Raw genomic sequence first — 20,905 nt, 5'->3', positions numbered from 1 at the left:
GAGTCAATCTGGCAAACACAATATTCAGATAATGTGCAACTACATACATGTGTTGACCTTTTGTTTATCATCTCCTACAGCAAGGAAATTCCTAGGTAGGGCTAAAAATCCAGGAGGGACATGTTTCTAATCTAAGTTCTTAAACAGCTTTGCCTCCAGTATTAAAGTTTCTGAGAAGAGTATATTATCTTTTTGTAACACATATCCTGTGTACTACAATATCTAGGTCCAGTGCCATCCGGTAACAGCAGAGCATTTGCCTAGATTTTTAACCCAAACATTTCATCTGTCCTGGATTTGCCTGATCTGCCCCAATGCTCAAATAGTGTTATGTGGTGTTAGGTTTTTTAGAGGATAGAGTTTGTGGAGTAGTATCACGTCATTACGGACTTGGGTAGTTGCTACAGATTATGAAAATATTAGAGATTAACACATGCTATCATACCAAAATCAATTGTGTGTCTTATTTAAGAAGTTGTCCATCTAGACATTCATTCATTTCAAGGTCATCTTAGACATTTTGCGTGTCACTGACCTGGTAGATTGTAGCTATAATACTATGACTTTAAGCCAGTCTGCCGTGTTGAACATGGACATAATACTGTGTGCTAACAAACCTTGCCCAGCTCAAATACCCATGGATGTTACTTGTTTATGGTGGCTCCACAAGTCTTGCACTTTAATACGCATTCCTAGGTTAGTTTGCCCATGGATCCTCTTTGCTTTCCAAACTTCCTCAACTAAGATTCTTCTATCCATAGCAGATTCAAGAGGACTCCAGGATTTTTCTTGCATGCTCAGAAGCCCTGGAAAAGAGGAGATATTCTGTACTGACATTGCCTACTCGGAGCAAGCAGCCATTTTGCTCAAGGGATCATTTCTACGGGAGCCTAGGAAGATAAAGGATGAGAGCGCCCTGACTGTAAGGGCTTTAAGGCACTTCTACCCTCGGAACCTGTTGAGTTCCGCTCTTATAGAGAGAGCCTTGGGAACTTAGTTCATTTTGTGTTTTCAGGGTATTAAATAGGTTAGACTTCTGGGTAAGCATAGCAGAACTGTGTACATGTGAATGTGGGAGTTTGTGTGCTTGTAATGCAATGATAAATAAAAGGAACTGTGTGGTAGAAGTCGGGAAAGGAGGTACCTCTGCACCAAATCTTGGCTGACATAACAACTACAGTTCTGCATTGTTGGTGTCTGGGACACTTGCGTTTCCTCTTTTCACTGTACATTAGAGGAAGGATAATAACCAGACCCAAGGTATCATGTTGGGGAATTTTGACTTGCATAGGAAAAGAGACTCTGTCAAAGCTGAATGAAGCTATTGGGCCCCTTTCTAAATGCTGCAGTGGGTGGGGATGGTCTTGTGTACTGAATTTGCCTGACAAAATTGGGATCGCAAATAAGGCAACAATCAAGGAAAAGCAATGCTGAAGGAAGTGAGCTCTTCCGGAGCATAACAAATCCCCTTATTTATTTAAAACACACTTAGCATTTATTTAAATTATCAGCATGTCTTGTATGCATCCACCCTGAAACTAATCTGATTTGAGTCCCATCCAAACTGGTGGTGATGCATTTTGACGCAACAGGAAGCTGAGCTACTGCATTCAATCCATTCTGCTACACTATTGAGAGCTCTGGGTGCAAAGCAGGCTGCAGCATGAAACTTTACAGCTGCTAGGAAACCTGCAGTTTAGGACTCTGGGGAAACAGCAGAGAAGGTGATTGCAATAGTGGAGACAAGAGGCGGTGAATGCCTGGATAAGAACGTCCCTGGAGGTGAAGCAGAAGCTGTGGTATTCCTGGGCAGTGGTTTGTGGCTGGTGAGAGGCAGAATTACAGCCATAAGAGTGATGGAAGGAAGTTGTAGGGACACAAAGGAATTCAAGACACACAAGAAAATCAACAGAATTATCTGCCTCAAACCTTACAAACTTTCTTCTATTCTTTCTCCCTAGCAGTTTAAGATTCCCAAGGGCAGGCTGGGAGTGACCCGGATAGGAGACTTATCTTCACAGGACATGAAGAAGATCCCCACATTGGCCCTGATTGAGCTGACAGCTCTCTGCGACATCCTGGGCTTGGAGTTAAAGAGGAACAAGGCAGCCAAACAGAAGGCAAAAGGTCAGTTCTATCTCAGTTCTTGTGATCAAAGCTGGACAATGGGTCTCGGTAACGCTAGACTTCATTGCAGACTCCCTCAGTCTAATAAACATAAATCCAGACTAAAGACTATCGAGATATGCCAGACTTGCACAGTGGTCACTTGAGATCAGAACAGGGTCCATGTTTCTCACTGCTGCTTTCTATGGGTCTCCCCTATACCCTTGCTCTGCTAACTACTGTTGTAGCTTCTGTTCCTCTCTTTCCTCCAACAACTTGGCTATTGATAAAGTGTAGTTCTTGGTTGCAATAGAAGAAATGCCCCTTTGGTGTATAACCGTAGTAAAGAATTACAACATGTATTGTCCTTAATGCAGAGAATCGACTCTTTGGAGTTCCACTCAGCACTTTGTTGGAAAATGACCAAAAACTCATCCCCAACACCAAGGTCCCTCTGATTCTCCAAGCAGTAAGTTACCTTCAGAGTTCACTTGCATGTGATAGCTCCTTGGCCTTGAATCATAAGCTGGAACAGCTGCCTTCAGATCTGTACCTGAGAGCTTTCTGTTTCCCTTGTAGTTGCTGTCATGTTTGGAAAAGAAAGGGCTTGACACTGAAGGCATCCTGAGAGTTTCTGGGTCCCAGACCAGGATTAAGGTACAGTTGTTTCGGTAATACTCTAAAGTACACATGTCAAGTGATCATGTTGCATGAGCCTGATGTATGATATCAGCCTTATTTAAAATTATCCCCACTCACCGTGCCAACACAACAGGGAAAACTCACTGCTGGGGAGCCTGCTAGTAAGTCTACGTTGTGAAGCACTCTGCAGTGTCTTCATTGTTGAGAGGTTGCCCTGTGCAAGATTCGGCCCCCCCGTTGGATTCCCATTCTGTTTTAGTGAGAGTGATGGGGTATTTCCTTCTCATACAGAGCCTGGAGGAAAAGCTGGAAAGTGACTTCTATACCGGCCTGTTCCACTGGGATGAGGTCCGCCAGAACGATGTGTCTGGCTTACTGAAGAGGTTCATTCGAGAGCTGCCCACCCCTCTATTGACAGCTGAGTATCTACCGGCTTTCGCTGCTGTGCAAAGTGAGTCCTTTTCCAAGCAGCCTGGCCTTAGCAGCCTTGGTTTATTCAAAGTTCTGTTGGTCTTGTGATCTCCTATTTGATATGTGCCACATAAACTTTTGTGTTCTAGACAGATGTGAACTAGGATCAGTCAAATAAATACGGACACCGCACCCAGTGTGCTGAAAACACTCGATTCTTTCTTATTTCCAATAGTGTACGAAAGTCGTTTGCATGGCACTCAAGTATCTCAAATAGCATTATTTATTTCTGGTGTAGGGGCCACAATTCAGATCAGGGCCCTGTTGTACTAGTCATGGTACAAACATATGGTAAAAATTATCATCTAAGATAAGACCGATAAAGGATGGGAGGGAAAATAGAGGCACAGAGAGTAGTAGGTCAGACAGTAGTAGGTCAGTGGCAGAACCAGGAATAGAAACCAGCTCTCCTGAATCCCAGTCCTTTGCGCCCTCCCCCCCCCCCCCATTGAATCACGATGCTTCCTCCCTAGCCTGCCTTAACACATGGATTGCACACCTCTGGACAAGACCATGCACAGACACTTCCCCCCCCCCACCCTTTTTTTCCTTTCTGGTTCTCAGAATAAAACATGGCTTTTGTTTCAAATCTTGTTGCTGCTATAAACATAGACGAATGTGGAACCAGTTCACTTTTCAGTCCATCTAGTGTAGTGTATTTTTTAAGTCCTGCAGCTGTAGTGGAACATAAATGCATTATTAAATTTATTTTTATTAATACTGTCGAACAAAACTCATTTGTTCCCTACTTTTTCTGTATTTATAGTCTCTCTGACTCTGGAGAAAATATGGAGTAGGGGTTGGAGCCCATTCTAGGAATCTGATTTCTTGGGTGCTGCAAGTGGCTTTGCCACAGAGTTGCTATTTTAATTAAAGCAAATCGCAACCTCAGTGCTTCTGTTGATCCATCTCTGAAATGGTTATAATCTGTCTGTTCACAGGGATGCTGTGAGCTCAATTAAGTTGTTGTAAAACCCTCTCACGTTTCTGTAGTGCCTATCCTAGAATCGAAATAATGTACTGAGGTTCATTGGAAAAATTTACACTCAGACTTTGGAAACTAATTGCCATTTTTGAAAAGTGACATAAGCTCTGAAGTTTCATCGAGAGTCAGTAGGATTCAGGCTTTTAAGGGCTAGTCTACATGGTGCTGCAGTTTGGACTTTGGGGGTGTGAACTGTAGAACACTCTAACTGCCGTTTGTAGACCTACTGAAGCAAACTAAATACAGGGCACTTAAAGCGTTCTACAGTTCACACCCTCATAATCCAGAATGGAGTACCTTGTAGACAAGCCCTAAATCACTTGAGTGCTTTGGAAAGTTTTACCCCTGCGTTTTGCCCATATTAGTGGTATGTGTTTCACAATAGGGCGCCAGCATGTTCAGAGCTCTGATTCCATGTGGGAGTCAGGTGGATTTAGATGTTTAACAAGACTCAGATTATTTTGCATGTATGCTTTTACTGTTTGATGGGACACAGTACATTCTCCCTACTGTAGATATCCCAGATCTGAAGCAGAGATTGCAAGCTCTCAACCTGCTTATCCTGATTTTGCCAGAGCCCAATAGAAACACCCTAAAGGTAATAACCACCTTCTACTGTATCAGTTAGTTGTGTGAGAAAATGTGAATCCTTCCAGAGAACCTATGTCTTAATACCTCATGTAGAGAGAGGTATAAGCAATCTGGACTTATTCTTTTGATCTCGCATCAACTCCATTAACTGGTCTAGGTGTGGATGCCTGGGGCCAAACAAACTCCTGTGTCAGTTCAGTGAGATTGCCAAGTTTATGCATGCAAATGCAGGAGCAGCAGGAGTTATGCCTTGTCAGGGTATATTTTATGCCCATGTTTGAAAATCTGGCTTTTCCTGTTAGAATAGCCATTGACCAAAGTCTCCTTAGCTCTTGGATACCAAGATGCAGCTGATCTTTGTGATTCTTATATAATAATTGTTTAAAATGTAGAAAAAAAAAGTGCTGCAGAAGTTCTAACTTTCTGCCCTCTACAGATCAGACTGGATTAAAATCCCTTTCTCACCTTTGTAGCTAATTTTGAACAAGAGAATGTTGTTTCTGTGGCAGTGCAGGACTTTTGTTCACTAGCAGTTTGGGGACCCAGGTGTCAGGATTACTGTAGAAACCACGTCTTTAATTCCCACAAGTATCTCCCAAGTCTCTCGATAGTGCCGCCTCCAGATGATCGAAGTGCTATATCTGCATAGTCCTGCAGAACTATTGTAACTTTAAACCTCCGACTCAGTTGGTCAAAGATCAAGTGTTCTGAGGCAGCTTGGATGGCTTATGGTTTTGGGTAGAAACAGGAGACTCTTGTCTGTTTTGTCTGAGCGAAGCTTTGAATTTTGAGGGGTCTTTGGAATCTGAAATTCAGAGTGAATTCCAAAGGATGCAGCCTGCCACGAGTCAGGGAAGAAGACCTTGCCTGCCTTGTGCAAATCTTTCCTGACTTATGGATTTGATGCCCCAAGAGCCACCACCACAGCTTGGTACAACTAATTGATGACCTCCTTAATGCTAGGACCTGACCACCAAGCCCACTTACACCTGTGATTTGCATTCAGATCTCCAGAAATGAAAAGCTATTGACATTAACCAACTAAGCCACCCAACACTTGCCCAGTCAGGTTTGCTGAACTGTGCACAGATGTCTTGAAAACACGTCTTTCTCCTTCTTTCAGGCTCTGCTGGAATTTCTCAGTAAAGTGGTTGCTAGGGAGAAAAAGAACAAAATGAATCTCTGGAATGTTTCCACAGTCATCGCTCCGAATCTCTTCATGCATAAAGGACTGGCAAATAAGATCCCAGAAGGGAAGGAGAAGCAGCTGGCAGAGGGGGCAGCCGATGTTGTGCGGATGATGATCCATTACCAAGACTTGCTTTGGACTGTAAGTCACATGGCTGACTGTTGGGTGATAGCAACCTGTGCATTAACCAGACTGGGCTATAACTCAGAAGAATGAGATAATCCTGGAGATCTTAAACAAAATAGAACTCTGTAGACAAAAGTTATTTGGCTAAACTCTCTTGTTGTCTTTGCTGTTTTGAAGGCACATAGGCAAAATATTATGTCTACAGAAGGTTGTTTTTAAGGGCTTTTTCCTGTTTACAATAGAAATCTTCGAAAGTCTCACTGATTTCTCTGCAGGTGACCTTGCCTGTGGATGTGATATGCACAAAGCCACAAATCTTCCCTTTTTAAAAAAGAAACAAAGCCCCACCAAAAGTCCCCTAAAGAGCAGTGGACATTGCAAGAGGAAATTTCTGCAGATGCCCTAGGAGGCATTCCACTTCCTCAGGGTTGAAAGTGGGTGGGGATGTGCCACTCCACATTCACCATGTTCTCCTTAACCCCATCAACTCTTCAATGTAGGAAAAACTTACGCATGTGCCAGTGTAACTGTCAACGTATATTGGAGCCCAGTGCTTTCCGAGCATCTTTATAGAATGACTGTCTAGTCCTTGAAAGTATCCATCCACACATCCATCTCCATGGGTCTGTTTATTGGTTTGTTTTTATTTCCCTTAGATTTCCTCTTTTCTGGTAGCTCAAGTGAGAAAACTGAATGAGAGCAGCAGCCGGAGGTACCAGTTCTACGACAAACGGATCAAAAACTTGCTACGGAAGATTCACACAGACAAGGACAAAGTGGAGAAGAACCAGGCAGAAGTAAGTAAGCTGAAACCTCTGAGGATGGGGTTGAATGAAGATTTCCCATTAAAGGTCCCCGCATGAATGATGAGTATATGCCAGGGGGTTAAATTCTCTTTAAACAAAAATTAAAGAGAAACAGACAAAAACATCACAACAAACTCCTCGAAAATTCGTCTCACTGGCTTGCAGCAAAACACCCCCATTTCCCTCACTAAACTGTGCAAATGCTCTGCCCTAGATGCCATGTGCTCTCAGGCGTGTGTGTGAGGAGGGAAATCTGAAATGTTGGCAGTCGAATCTTGTCTTAGCTGTACCGAGTGTAAATTTGACACAATTGAGGATCTGGCTCTGTGTGCTCATAATGGACATACTGGCTTATCTTACTGATACACACTGGCTTTTATTACATGTGCCAGCTAGAAATCCTAGAAACTTAGAGATGAGGGCAGCAGCCTTCAGGTACCTGTCTGTCTGTCTCTCCTGCCCTACTTTTGTGCTTCCAAACACTTGTTCTGATCAGTAGGGTTGCATGACACCAGTGTTAATGAGTAAAGGTACATGCAGTGGTGCTGGATATTAGCAAACAGTAGGTCCATGACTAGGGCACGTAGGCAGTGAGATATCACAAATAATAATAGTGATTCACTGCACTTGTTTCCGTACCACTTCCTTTCCCAAGGGTGCTAACAGACCCTATCCAAATTGTTTAAAACAACAGTTAATAAATGGGAGCCTCTCTTTTTCCTTTTAAAAAAAATATGCCAAAGTTAGGAAGCGATGTACAGACTGAGGTGTACTTGCAAATTTTGGTTTTTACTATTAAACAATTAGAAACCACAAATCAATTAAACAAAAGGGACGGGTCACTCTCAAATCCTACATTATGCAATGCATGTTATCGCTATTGAAAAGCTGCTGCTTTATAGAGTTGGCAACTTATCCATCCAATATGGAGCAAACAGGTATAATTTAAGCAGGAAGAACTGTGTGCTTTGGGACATCCATTATAAAACTTTTAAAGGACTGAGCAGAGAACGGAAGTTCAGTTTTTATGAAGGATTTTGAGACTGAAATTTTTGCTTTTGTTCTCATTAGAACCAAAACTTGATTTTTTTTTTAAAAAAATCAAAATATTTTGTTTGGAAAATGCTGCAGTGGGGCATTTCAGTGCTTTCAGAACCCCTCCTTTTCAGTTTTTCTTCTAAAATGAAATTCAGGCAAAATCAACCCAATTTCACTAAGCTTTTCCATTTCAGTGGAACTGACTGTTTTAGCTATGTCAAAGTTTCTATACCAGCTTTAATGCCCAGACCCTTCATGTATCAGAGGGTAGCCGTGTTAGTCTGGATCTGTAAAAGCAGCAAAGAATCCTGTGGCAAAACGTCTGTTAGTCTGTAAGGTGCCACAGGATTCTTTGCTGCTTTTACAGACCCTTCATGACCACCAGAGGGCACCCACACTTAATTCTATTCCAAATTCTATCCAAGACCAACAATTCCATCCTTGGCTACAGTATTAAAACAGAAGTCGATCTCTTTAGTCTTCACCGCTTTTAGACAGTTCTGTATTTTCACATCTCAACCTGGTATAAATCCCATCAATGGGCCATTGGATTTGTACTTGTACGTGATTTCCCACCTCAATTTAGAAAACTGGCATCTCTCTTGTTCTAAATTGTCAGTATGTTTCTTTTAAAACCATTCCCCCCCCCCTCTATTTTTAGCCTTCCAAGACAGTGAAAATACAGGCATCTCTGTTACTGAAGGATTCACTGGAGGTTCATCTGAACAATGGAACCAAAGCTGCTGATGTCCTGAGGCAGTTTCAGAAACACCTCAGTCAGAATGGCTGGAGTGTTGTCAACAAAGTCAGCCTCATCAAACGGTAAAAGGCTCTTTCTTCGTTATAAGCAGACAGAGTAGTCCAGTTTCCATATGTTTTCTCTAGCAGGGGTGGGAGACTGGCAAGGGGAGAGAGGTTATATAGTGACTACATTCAGTGACTCTGGTTTGCTGTTTTAAACCTTTTGAAGTGTGTTTGGGAGGGGGAAGAGGAAACCCTCATCTCCCTTTAAATTGTGACTGCATCATCGTATGGGCTTTTGGGGATGTGGAGCAGTTGTTGGTCTGCTGCCCTCTGGGTGATAGCGAGCAGGTGAACTGTAACAATATGTGCAAAATCCTCTTGGGGAGGAGGAGTGGATGCCCTTTGGGAGGGGAAAGGAGGGGGGGAAACCCTTATTGGCTTCCCTTTTGAAGTTTGCAGTAAACCAGGAGAGGTGATGTCAGCTTTACTTAGCAGCCAAAATATCACCCTTTGTGCTAATCCAGACAGTTGCTTGTATCTGGCAGTGTTTTCAGGAAGTACACACTGATGCATCTCTTGCACCACATCCCTAGGCAGAGTATGTCCAGGCTTAGGAGAGCAGGAGAGAAAGCAATCAAAGTGTCACATTAGACTGGAAAGCATTAGCACTAATATCCCAATGGCCAGCTGCCTTCCCTGCCAAAGGCTGCTACAGCGTTCCTTACACAGACGAGTGCTGCTCAAATAGGCTGTTGGTCCAAGGTGAACGCTGCCGATAGACATTGATTTTTGTGCCTTTTATCTTCTGTCTGAGAAGCAAGTCATTGCCATTCCTTTGTGGGTCTCGTAGCAGTGAAGAATGTCCCTTGCTTCAGTCTTGATTCTTGAGTGATCTTTTCAAGAGTTGCACTCCTAGAGAGTGAGGGGAGTCTACTGCCCTATGCCCTGTAGCTTCTCTTACCCCTGCTGGCCTTAGAAACATGAACTGCTGAGCTGGATGTGATTGTTCTGGCCTGGCTTGTACAAAGTCCAATTACAATGTTATGTTTCTTCTTTGTCTCCTGCAGTAATGGTGCTGTCGAGTCGATGAACCTGCTCCTCTATGAAGTAGGCGGCAATATAAGTATGTCCGATTGGATGCTGAATAGCTACAGATCTCTTCTTGGTGTTGGGGTATTAGTGGGGAATTAAGAAAGGAAAGTCTGACTGCGGGAAAGGGTTCTGATAGAGATGGAGCAAACTGTACTCCCCAGGGGTGAAATTCACTCAAGTACACAGGATCCATATGAAATCCTCTGCCACTTAAGCTGTTTATAGAGGCCTTGAAGTGGTTATCCAGGCAAACCAGCTTGATAGATAGAGGAGTTATTTTAAAAATGGGCCCAATAAACGGTGTTAAAGCCTAGACATTCCAAAGTTGTGGTCAGCTCCCCTTGAGAACAAGGCCATTTGGAACAATGGGAACTTGTGGGTGCTGAACTCTTCTTAAAATTGGTCCACTTGGTGCAGGTGCCTACAGTAGAGATCTCTTTAAAATGTGACCCTAAAATAGTTACACTTTCTAAACGAACTTCTCTGAAATGCAGCAGAACTAGGTACTGTGACAAAGTTCCTCCTCTGCCTTGGTGGGTCCTGCGCTTATTGGCGGATTTGTTCACCTCAGTGATCTTCCCCTCTTGTGGAACCTGAGGAGGAGAATAATGCTTCTCCTCCTCAATCCTCCAGCAGTACACTCTCTCACTCTCAGCTCCTCGCCCTCTTGCTCCCAGCTCCTCACACACCCACACTCCTTCTCCTCTGGCTCCTCCCTGCCTTACTGGAGTGAGCTCCTTTTTAAACCCAGGTGCCCTGATTAGCCTGCCTTGATTGGCTGCAGGTGTTCTAATTAAAGTAGCTATCTCCACTGCCTTCTAGAAAGATCTTAATTGGCCCCAGGTCCCTTGATTAACCTGGAGCAACTGCCATTTGGTTACCAGGGTACTAGGGATTTGTTTAGCCTGGGGCTAACATACCTGTTTCTCAGTACTTTACTGTAGCCATCTGGCCTTGTCCCATCACAGTACGTGCCATCTACTTTTCATGGTGATACAAAGGCTTTTCTGGCACTAATTCTGAATGACCTGCAGAACTTGCTTGTGGTTTTAACCCTGAGTTACGCAGACATCCAGAGCAAAGCCTTTCCATCCTCTGCCATTGTCTAATTCATATACAGGTTTTCTAACCAAACCCAGCTTTATTCTTGAGTCCATCTCCATTGTACACCTCATCCTGTTTAAAGACTGAGACTGCAGCATTAGTAAAATGAACCTGTGCCATAATACTATGTACAATATCATCATCTGTTAAAGGAGAAGGCTAATGCTGCTGGAAGGCCTGCTCACTAATGAACTAGTAACAACCTGTTTGGATTGTCTTTCCGTGATAGCAGCTGGCTCAACAAATTCAAGGTTCTAGTTGGGTCATTGCTTGTCTTGTGAGGACGGATAAGGCTTGTTATGGTGTTAGGAATCTTTAAAGATGGTCTCTGCTAATGAGTACAGAGGACATGGAGGTGAGGCAACATGGACTAAGCACAAAGATGGAGTTTCTGTAATGCCCATCTATAATGAGCTGCAGGATTGTCAGGAGAACAACTCTATCTACCAGAAGAGGTCTATCTTTAACACTTCTCCATTATAGTATCAACAGAAGACAAGGGACTCTGCCTGCTTGATAGAAGTAAATAAATCCCTTCTACCAGATCCAAAGGCTGCAAGTGATCTGTATGAAGGTCTTTACCAGCACTAAAGTTCTTGGATGTTAATACTGTGTTATGGTGCCTTTATTGTGATAAAAGGCCAAAGCTAGGACTGAGGGTGGTAGGCTGGTTCTCTGTAGTGACTGAAGTTGGCAACAAGAGTGTCTGTTCAGGAATTTTTACCAAATCATATGCTGGTGGATAGACCAGTAAGTACCCTTTATTCTAAGGGACACTGTCAACTTACCTCAGAACTTAAACACACACAACACGAGGGGAAATTATTCATGATCTAGAATGAATTTAATTTTTTTTATTAGTTGCCACTTCTTTATTAAAAATACACAGAACAGTTGGCAGGACAAATTATTGTCACATGTAAGTATTAGAGGGTGAAGTGTTTAACCATATGCCTTTCTTTAAGCTCATGATATTGACTTCAATGAAAAATACTCACGTTAGACACGTGCTTATTACCTTGCTGAGTCAGGGCTATAGTAGTTAATACAGTCGATAAATTGCTGCATTGCTCCTAATGCTTCTATTCTCATCTGCCATTTCTATATGCAGAAGAACTGTGTAAGGAAAGTAAAAGGTAATCTGATCTCTGGTTGATTTTAAAAAAGAATAGATGTTGATTTTTGAAATGTTGCATTGGAGCGTGATGAAACCCAAAGACTCATTAGTGTATGAGAACCAGAAAGTGAAATTGACTGGAAACACGTGAAAATTACAAATCTGGCTTTTAATTGAAAAAAGATGAAATAAACAGCGTAGACTGTGAAAGCTAAATTAAATAATGCAAATTCTGTCATCTTTATAAGCGAAGGTAGCATTAGTAACCCAGGTAAGGAAATTTCGTTATTTTAAAAACTGTTTGTAAAGGGAAGATCAGGTTGTAACCCATTTCTGTGCTTAAACTTCTTCAAAACCACTGCCTGCACACTCAGACCATCTCTAAACTCAGAGTTGTACTGCTTTAAATACACCAGTATAGTCAGTGCTACAACACCTCTAGTGGGGTGCAGTAATTTTGATATCGCTTATTCCTGTACGGGAAAGGGAATAATTATACTGGTAAGTCACTTTTATACCAGTATAACTGTTCACACTAGGACTTTTACAAGTATAATTATTTCAGTAAAAGAAATCACACCCATAACCAAATTGTTATACCAATAAAACTTTCTAATGCAGGCGAGGCCTCAGATCAGATTCTAGCAATGCACAAACAAGTTATAGAACTTCATACATGCAAAACCCATCACCAGCATGGAGGTAGAATTGTTTCTCTCATATCTGCAAGCATTAATGGTCCTGAAGTGATATACCTATCTCACAGAACTGGAAGGGACCTTGAAAGGTCATTGAGTCCAGTCTCCCACCTTCACTAGCAGGATCAAGTACTGGTTTTGCCCCAGATCCCTAAATTGCCCCCTCAAGGATTGAACTCACAATCCTGGGTTTAGCAGGCCAATGGTCAAACCACTGAGCTATCCCACCCCCTAAAGTACATGGGTAAAATTGCATGTTCACAGATGAAAACCAGTTCTTCTTAAAACTTGATCCATGATGAGTCCACTTCTAAAAACAAGGGTAGCTATTACTGACTTATGGAACTTGTTTGCTCTAAATAGCTATACATATATATTTAAAGTAATTTGAATAGTGTTACACACAGGAAAAGGTAATAGCTATGGGACTGAGGTGCAAAATACTACTTTTTAAAATTTGTGTTTATCCAACAGGTGAACATTGCCTGGATCCAGATACATATCTCTTAGACTTGTACCACATCAACCCTCATGCTGAATGGATTATAAGGCAAAATCCGTCCTTTCCCCGGATACTCTAGGGAAAACACGAGTGAAAATACTTTTGTTTCAAGATTCTGGGCGGGAGCAGAAAGCTAGAACTTTTCTTAATGAATGTGACGTCCCAGAATGGAGGAAAGTTGTTACTTTGGAGTGAAATAAGCAGTGTTGGTTTGGAATGTTTTTTACTTTTTCAGTTACAGCAGGCTGAAAAAAAGAGAGCATGTGAGAGTTGGTAACCAATGGAATTCAACATTAGGTCACAGAATCCAGAAGGTGTGAATACTTTTAGTAATGCACCTGCAAGCAGAGCTTCCGAGAAAGTGAGGGAGAGACCTGTCCTGGAGCAAGAACCTGGTAGAATGTCTCTTAATCCTTTTGGGTTTGCATTGTTCTTTATTTTGACCACGTCCTCATTCTGGAGGAGAGAGATGGTCAAATCAACTAGCACTATCAACTGTCTAGTCTCCTTGTGTTGCATGTGTTAAGTTTCATGGATTTTTCACTGAGTGTCACATGTACAGTGCTGGAAGAACTAGACTTGTTTTCACCCCTGCCCCCACTCCTCAAGTCTCATGGTTTCCCTGAAAAGTGTTAGGATGCTTTTGGTTTTGTTTGTGGAGGGATGTAATGAGTAGCCAGATATAAGGAGAGGCTTGAATCTTCATGTAACATCTACAGTTAAAGCTGCACGCAAGAAAGTCATTGTTTCCGGAAAAACATGGACTTGGTATCAGCTCTTCTCAGAGGGACCAGCTGATAGAAGAGACATGCCACGGAGGAGCTGCTTGCCTGTCCCTGCACATGTACTGTTGGTAATGCACAGTGGAAATCATAATAGATACACCCAAGGTGTGAGGTGCTCCAGTACTGAAAGGAAGACCAGCATCTAGTTTTGCTGCTTGATCATCTTTGTGAAACCTCCAGGGTAAAAGGTGGCAGAGGAGAAATTCTGGAACAGTATTTCAGGAATTTTTATTATTGTATTTCAAAGAACTTCTGTCCTGATATAGGGGCCAAACTGGGCTTGGTTTGGGTGAGTTAGATCATATGTTAAAGCCTACAAAATCAATATTAATGTGAGGCTTAGTCTGACCTGGACACAGCTCCACACAGCTTCTTATAGTCCTTGCCAGGGTAAAGGTAATCTAAGTGATGTATGGAGATCATCTTTGACTACAAACTCCCTCAGGCTACTGTGAGCACCGAATTGGGCTCTTTTACACTGGATGCAACCTTCCATGACTCTGGAGTGTGCATGCTGTGGGTTTGGGGAGAGCCCAGAATAGTTACGGCCTGTCTGGTAGCATGAACATCTGTGTACTGGCTTCCTTAAGATCGAAACTGGAATGCAGCTCTGGAAGAATACCTCACAAGTGTCACTGTCCTTACAGTGATGCTGAAATCCCTAAAGAATGAGGGAGCCCACTATACACACTAGTAGAATGTGGAATGTGCAGCAAAACTATCCGTCTAACTGTACCCCCAGCAGGCAATATAATGTATTTTAAACATTCATGTGGCACAGACAGGGCTGTCCTTCAAGTATACTTCAGAAAGTCATCTTCTGCCTATCCTTATCCACCCTGGAGACGATCTCAGTATTATTTATTTCACTAATTGAGTTGTTTCCATTGCCATCTGAATTGATCCTCTTTCCGGTTTTCTCAGGCTGATATTTAGCTGTTGCTCTTCCCTGTCTTAGAATCATAAAATTTCTTATAAGAGCACTTCAGGTATAGATTTCTTTTCCTTTTTCCATCCCAGTTAAATTCTTTTGAGAGGATTAAGATGCTTGAGAAACAGCTGAGCCATATTCTGTTTAGTTCTTCTTAGTCCTGATGTCGTTCCTGTATTTACGCTGCGGACTTTTTAAAATGTTGTCTGTATGAGAATGTCTGTCTGTCTGTTTTTTGATTGTTTTTTAGATTAAAGCTATGATGTGCAGATGCACGGATTTCAGGGATGATTACTTTCATTTCTTCCACTCTCTTGATCCTCTTTTAAAGAGCCTAAATAACAATCTGAAATTGTAAGTGAAGATGTTCAAAAGTGGCTAACGACTATGGTGCCTCAATTTTGGGAGGGGGGAGGGGCTACTTACGTTACCTTAGAGGGGCCTGGTTTTCAGAGGCAGGATGCTTCACAACTCCTGCAAATCAGGCTGCGCTTAGTTTGGGCCCTCAAAACACAAGGGCCACAAATTACTGGTCGCTTCCGAAAATCTTGGCCAAAATGATTGTTATGAGCATTAGCAAAAGAAAAGAACAAAAACACAGTGGAGATTTTCAAAACCATGAATATAGTATTCTAAAGTAATAGCTGCTGCTGCATGGTGTCATATCTTTGGATACCAGGGGACCATCTCATGAATAATGTGAGAGTTAGAAGTATGTAGATGAGCCCATTCATGCCCTCCTATTACAGGTGTTCGTACTGTAAGATGCACTCCTGATAGTTCTTGATCATGGGGCTTTCTTTTTTTTTTTTTTTTTTTTTTTTTTTCTTCACCCATAGGCTAGTATCCTAGGTGGCTTTATTTATATATTCCGTTTGTTTTCAATGTAAAACTAGTCTAGTGACATTTCATAAGTCATTACAATATCTCTCCATTGGGAACTGGAGCAGAGCAGTCCTACCAGATACAAACAAATGACCCTTCCCTCCCTCCCAAGCCGATAAGCAGCCGACTTTGCATTCCCCCTTCTCCCAACCTCAGCGCCGTTGTTCAGAGAGATGGCAAGATATGAATGCTTTAGAATGTTGGGAAATGCTGATCAATTGATTGCTGGGGGTAATGATTTAGAGTTATCAGTAGGAGAGTTACTCCACATCTTGGGCTAATTTTTTTTCAAAGTTTTCAAATCTGGATACAAAATGCATGCCTCATTTGCATGCACAGTTAATTTAACTGAACATTCAGATTATCCTCATCCATTTGCAGATACAACTGTCTGGCTTGTGCATGCAAACTACAGACGTTTTGTGCACTTTTTTGAAAATCTGACATGAAATTGGCAAGTATAATAGTGTGCTTTGAGACAATAGCAGCCCTTTATACATGAAAGCAAAGGGCATTGGTGAACGTTGTGAACAAGGTGTGCTTGTGTAATAACCCAGTCCCAGATTTGGACCTTAGCGTCCAAAATATGGGGGTTAGCATGAAAACCTCCAAGCTTAGTTACCAGCTTGGACCTGGTACCTGCTGCCACCACCCAAAAAATTAGAGTGTTTTGGGGCACTCTGGTCCCTCTGAAAAACCTTCCCTGGGGACCCCAAGACCCAAATCCCTTGAGTCTCACAACAAAGGGAAATAATCCTTTTTCCCTTCCCCCCTCCAGGTGCTCCTGGAGAGATACACAGACACAAGCTCTGTGAAACTACACAGAGAGACTCCCCCTCTCTGTTCCCAATCCTGAAAACAAAAAGTACTTTCCTATTCCCCCAGAGGGAATGCAAAATCAGGCTAGCAATCCACCACACAGATCTCCCCTTGACTTCTTCCTCCCACCAATTCCCTGGTGAGTACAGACTCAATTTCCCTGAAGTAAAGAAAAACTCCAACAGGTCTTAAAAGAAAGCTTTATATAAAAAGAAAGAAAAATACATACAAATGTTCTCTCTGTATTAAGATGATACAACACAGGGTCAATTGCTTAAAAGAATGTTGAATAAACAGCCTTATTCAAAAAGAATACAAATTAAAGCACTCCAGCACTTATATTCATGCAAATACCAAAGAAAAGAAACCATATAACTTACTATCTGATCTTTTTGTCCTTACACTTAGAAACAGAAGATTAGAAAACAGAACTACTTCTCCAAAGCTCAGAGAAATCAGGCAGCCAGAAAACAAAGACCTCAGACACACAATTCCCTCCACCCAAAGTTGAAAAAATCCGGTTTCCTGATTGGTCCTCTGGTCAGGTGCTCCAGGTGAAAGAGACATTAACCCTTAGCTATCTGTTTATGACACGCCCCCCAAATTGCAGACAGTGGGGAAGCTCACTGGCGGCGATTTCCTTCTAGAACTTGAAAATAAACAGATTAATACAACACATAGACCTTTACATATACTCCTAAGTATATAACTAACAGACTTTTACATTTTAAGAACACTTTTTAACTACTGAATTTTGGGAAACTCTTACGGGAGAGTGCATCAGCTACTTTGTTAGAAGCTCCAGTGATGTGTTGAATTTCAAAATTAAAATCTTGGAGAGCTAAACTCCAACGAAGAAGTTTTTTGTTGTTTCCCTTGGCAGTATGAAGCCACTTTAGTGCAGCATGGTCAGTTTGTAGTTGGAACCGCCGTCCCCAAACATATGGGCGTAGCTTTTCCAGGGCGTACACAATGGCATAGCATTCCTTTTCACTGACTGACCAGTGACTTTTCCTCTTAGACAGTTTTTTGCTGAGAAACACGACAGGATGGAAGTTGTGATTTGTTGCTTTCTGCATGAGCACTGCTCCTATACCACGCTTAGATGCATCCGTGGTTACTAGGAATGGCTTGTTAAAGTCCGGGACCCTGAGCACAGGGTCAGACATGAGCATCGCCTTAAGCTGGGTAAAGGCCTTTTGACACTCATCAGTCCACTTAACTGCATTTGGCTGGGTCTTTTTGGTCAGGTCGGTCAGTGGGGCAGCGATGTGGCTGTAGTGTGGTACAAATTGCCTGTAGTATCCGGCCAAGCCTAAGAAGGATTGGACCTGCTTCTTTGACTTTGGGACAGGCCACTTTTGGATAGCATCCACCTTGGCCTGTAGGGGGTTTATGGTTCCTCGACCCACCTGGTGCCCCAGGTAAGTCACTTTGTTTTGGCCTATTTGACACTTTTTGGCCTTAACAGTTAGTCCGGCCTGCCTGATGCGCTCAAAGACCTTTTCCAGGTGTAGTAGGTGTTCGGGCCAGGAGTTTGAAAAAATGGCCACATTATCGAGGTAGGCAACTGCAAATTCTCCCAGTCCAGCTAGTAGACCATCTACCAGCCTCTGGAAGGTGGCGGGTGCATTTCGAAGGCCGAAAGGAAGGACATTGAATTCATACACCCCCGCATGGGTGACGAATGCTGACCTTTCCTTGGCAGGTTCATTTAGCGGTACTTGCCAGTACCCCTTGGTTAAGTCTATTGTAGAGATGAACTGGGCACGTCCCAACTTCTCCAATAGCTCATCGGTACGTGGCATTGGATAGTTGTCCGGACGAGTTACAGCATTTAGCTTACGGTAGTCCACGCAAAAGCGTATTTCCCCATCTGGTTTGGGTACCAGAACCACTGGAGATGCCCATGCACTGGTAGATGGGCGGATTATACCCATCTGTAGCATGTTCTGGATCTCCCGTTCTATAGCAGCTTGGGCATGAGGAGACACTCGGTAGGGTGGGGTTCTGATTGGGTGAGCATTACCTGTATCAATGGAGTGGTATGCCCGTTTAGTCCGTCCTGGGGTGGCTGAGAACAATGGGGCGAAGCTAGTGCACAGCTCCTTGATTTGTTGCCGCTGCAGACGTTCCAGGGTGGTTGAGAGGTTCACCTCTTCCACGCCACCGTCTTTTTTTCCCGTCGTAGTAGACACCGTCAGGCCACTCAGCATCCTCTCCCTGGACTGTAAACTGACAAACCTGTAAGTCCCTGGAATAGAAAGGCTTGAGAGAATTAACATGGTACACTTTAGGCTTTAGTGAGGAATTGGGAAATGCTATGAGGTAGTTTACAGCTCCCAGGCGCTCTTGGACCGTGAAGGGCCCTTCCCATGATGCTTTCATCTTATGGGCCTGTTGCGCCTTCAAGACCATAACCTGGTCTCCTACCTTGAAGGAACGTTCTCTGGCATGTCTGTCATACCAGGCCTTTTGCTCTTCTTGAGCATCCTTTAGGTTCTCTCTAGCAAGGGCTAAAGAGTGTCGGAGGGTGCTTTGTAGGTTGCTTACAAAGTCCAGAATGTTAGTTCCTGGAGAAGGCGTAAACCCCTCCCATTGCTGCTTCACCAACTGTAATGGCCCCTTAACCTCGTGACCATACACAAGTTCAAATGGTGAAAACCCTAAACTGGGATGTGGTACAGCCCTGTAGGCAAACAGCAACTGCTGCAACACTAGGTCCCAATTATTGGAGAATTCGTTGATGAATTTTCGTATCATGGCCCCCAAAGTTCCATTGAACCTTTCCACCAGGCCATTGGTTTGATGGTGGTACGGGGTGGCAACCAAGTGATTCACCCCATGAGTTTCCCACAGTTTTTCCATGGTCCCTGCCAGGAAATTAGACCCTGAATCTGTAAGGATGTCGGAGGGCCAACCTACCCTGGCAAAGATGTCTGTTAGGGCCAGGCACACAGTGTTAGCCCTGGTGTTGCCTAGAGCGACTGCTTCTGGCCATCGGGTAGCAAAGTCCACTAAAGTCAGTACGTACTGCTTTCCTCTGGGCGTCTTTTTTGGGAAAGGGCCCAGAATATCCACAGCTACTCGCTGAAATGGGACCTCAATTATGGGGAGTGGCTGGAGAGGGGCCTTGACCTGGTCTTGAGGCTTTCCCACTCTTTGGCATACCTTACAAGACCGGACATACTTGGCAACGTCCTTGCCCATCCCCTCCCAGTGGAAGGACTTCCCCAACCGGTCCTTGGTTCTGTTCACCCCAGCATGGCCACTGGGATGATCATGGGCTAAGCTTAAGAGCTTCCCCCGGTACTTAGTTGGAACCACCAACTGTTTTTGCGGCTGCCATTCTTCCCGGTGTCCACCAGAAAGAATTTCCTTGTATAAAAGTCCTTGGTCTATAACAAACCGGGATCGATTAGAAGAGCTGAGAGGCGGTGGGGTGCTCCGTGCCGCCGCCCAAGCTTTCTGAAGGCTGTCATCCGCTTCCTGCTCAGTCTGGAACTGTTCCCTTGAGGCTGGGGTCACCAGTTGTCACGGAGTCACCGGGCGATGCTCTGGAACTGCTCCCCACCAAGCCAGGCAGGACTTTGGGGAGCCTCCTCTCCCTTGGAGCAGACTTGTTCAGGGCAAGAAGCTCACACAGCTTCACCTCCTGGGTCTCTCCTTGGAGCATTCAGCATCCTCTGCCCCTCCGTGCGCTTCCCACAGCGAGTCCACCCCAGCGGGGTCCTGGGGAAGCCACCGGGTTCTGCACCCCCACTTTGCAGTCAGACGTGACTCTCAGCCCGCCAGTAAAACAAAGACCTCAGACACACAATTCCCTCCACCCAAAGTTGAAAAAATCCGGTTTCCTGATTGGTCCTCTGGTCAGGTGCTCCAGGTGAAAGAGACATTAACCCTTAGCTATCTGTTTATGACACGCCCCCCAAATTGCAGACAGTGGGGAAGCTCACTGGCGGCGATTTCCTTCTAGAACTTGAAAATAAACAGATTAATACAACACATAGACCTTTACATATACTCCTAAGTATATAACTAACAGACTTTTACATTTTAAGAACACTTTTTAACTACTGAATTTTGCAGTCAGACGTGACTCTCAGCCCGCCAGTAAAACAAAGACCTCAGACACACAATTCCCTCCACCCAAAGTTGAAAAAATCCGGTTTCCTGATTGGTCCTCTGGTCAGGTGCTCCAGGTGAAAGAGACATTAACCCTTAGCTATCTGTTTATGACAGCTTGTTTTAAAAAAAATATATAGTTCAAGGTA

General features: G+C 43.4%; 1 protein-coding gene across 8 annotated transcripts in view; it reads left to right on the top strand.

Annotated features, from left to right (window-relative positions):
• The window catches only part of ARHGAP40 (Rho GTPase activating protein 40), a 71,788-nt gene extending 56,051 nt beyond the window's left edge, over nt 1-15,737 (top strand). For 6 of the 8 annotated variants that reach the window (XM_050917327.1, XM_050917325.1, XM_050917320.1 and 3 more), the window contains exons 5-15: nt 762-922; nt 1,962-2,127; nt 2,484-2,575; nt 2,686-2,763; nt 3,040-3,199; nt 4,720-4,802; nt 5,919-6,125; nt 6,767-6,907; nt 8,616-8,776; nt 9,766-9,821; nt 13,184-15,737. In XM_050917327.1, the coding sequence (XP_050773284.1) occupies nt 762-922; nt 1,962-2,127; nt 2,484-2,575; nt 2,686-2,763; nt 3,040-3,199; nt 4,720-4,802; nt 5,919-6,125; nt 6,767-6,907; nt 8,616-8,776; nt 9,766-9,821; nt 13,184-13,290 (1,412 nt within the window). In that variant the 3' untranslated portion in view covers nt 13,291-15,737. The remainder of the gene's footprint in view (nt 1-761; nt 923-1,961; nt 2,128-2,483; nt 2,576-2,685; nt 2,764-3,039; nt 3,200-4,719; nt 4,803-5,918; nt 6,126-6,766; nt 6,908-8,615; nt 8,777-9,765; nt 9,822-13,183) is intronic. The other 2 variants (XM_050917321.1, XM_050917322.1) reach the window with 2 other exon arrangements.
• Nucleotides 15,738-20,905: the final 5,168 nt, after the last annotated feature.

This window comes from Gopherus flavomarginatus, chromosome 11, assembly GCF_025201925.1.
Source record: "Gopherus flavomarginatus isolate rGopFla2 chromosome 11, rGopFla2.mat.asm, whole genome shotgun sequence".
Taxonomy (NCBI): domain Eukaryota; kingdom Metazoa; phylum Chordata; order Testudines; family Testudinidae; genus Gopherus; species Gopherus flavomarginatus.
This window is presented reverse-complemented; position numbering and strand designations above follow the sequence as displayed.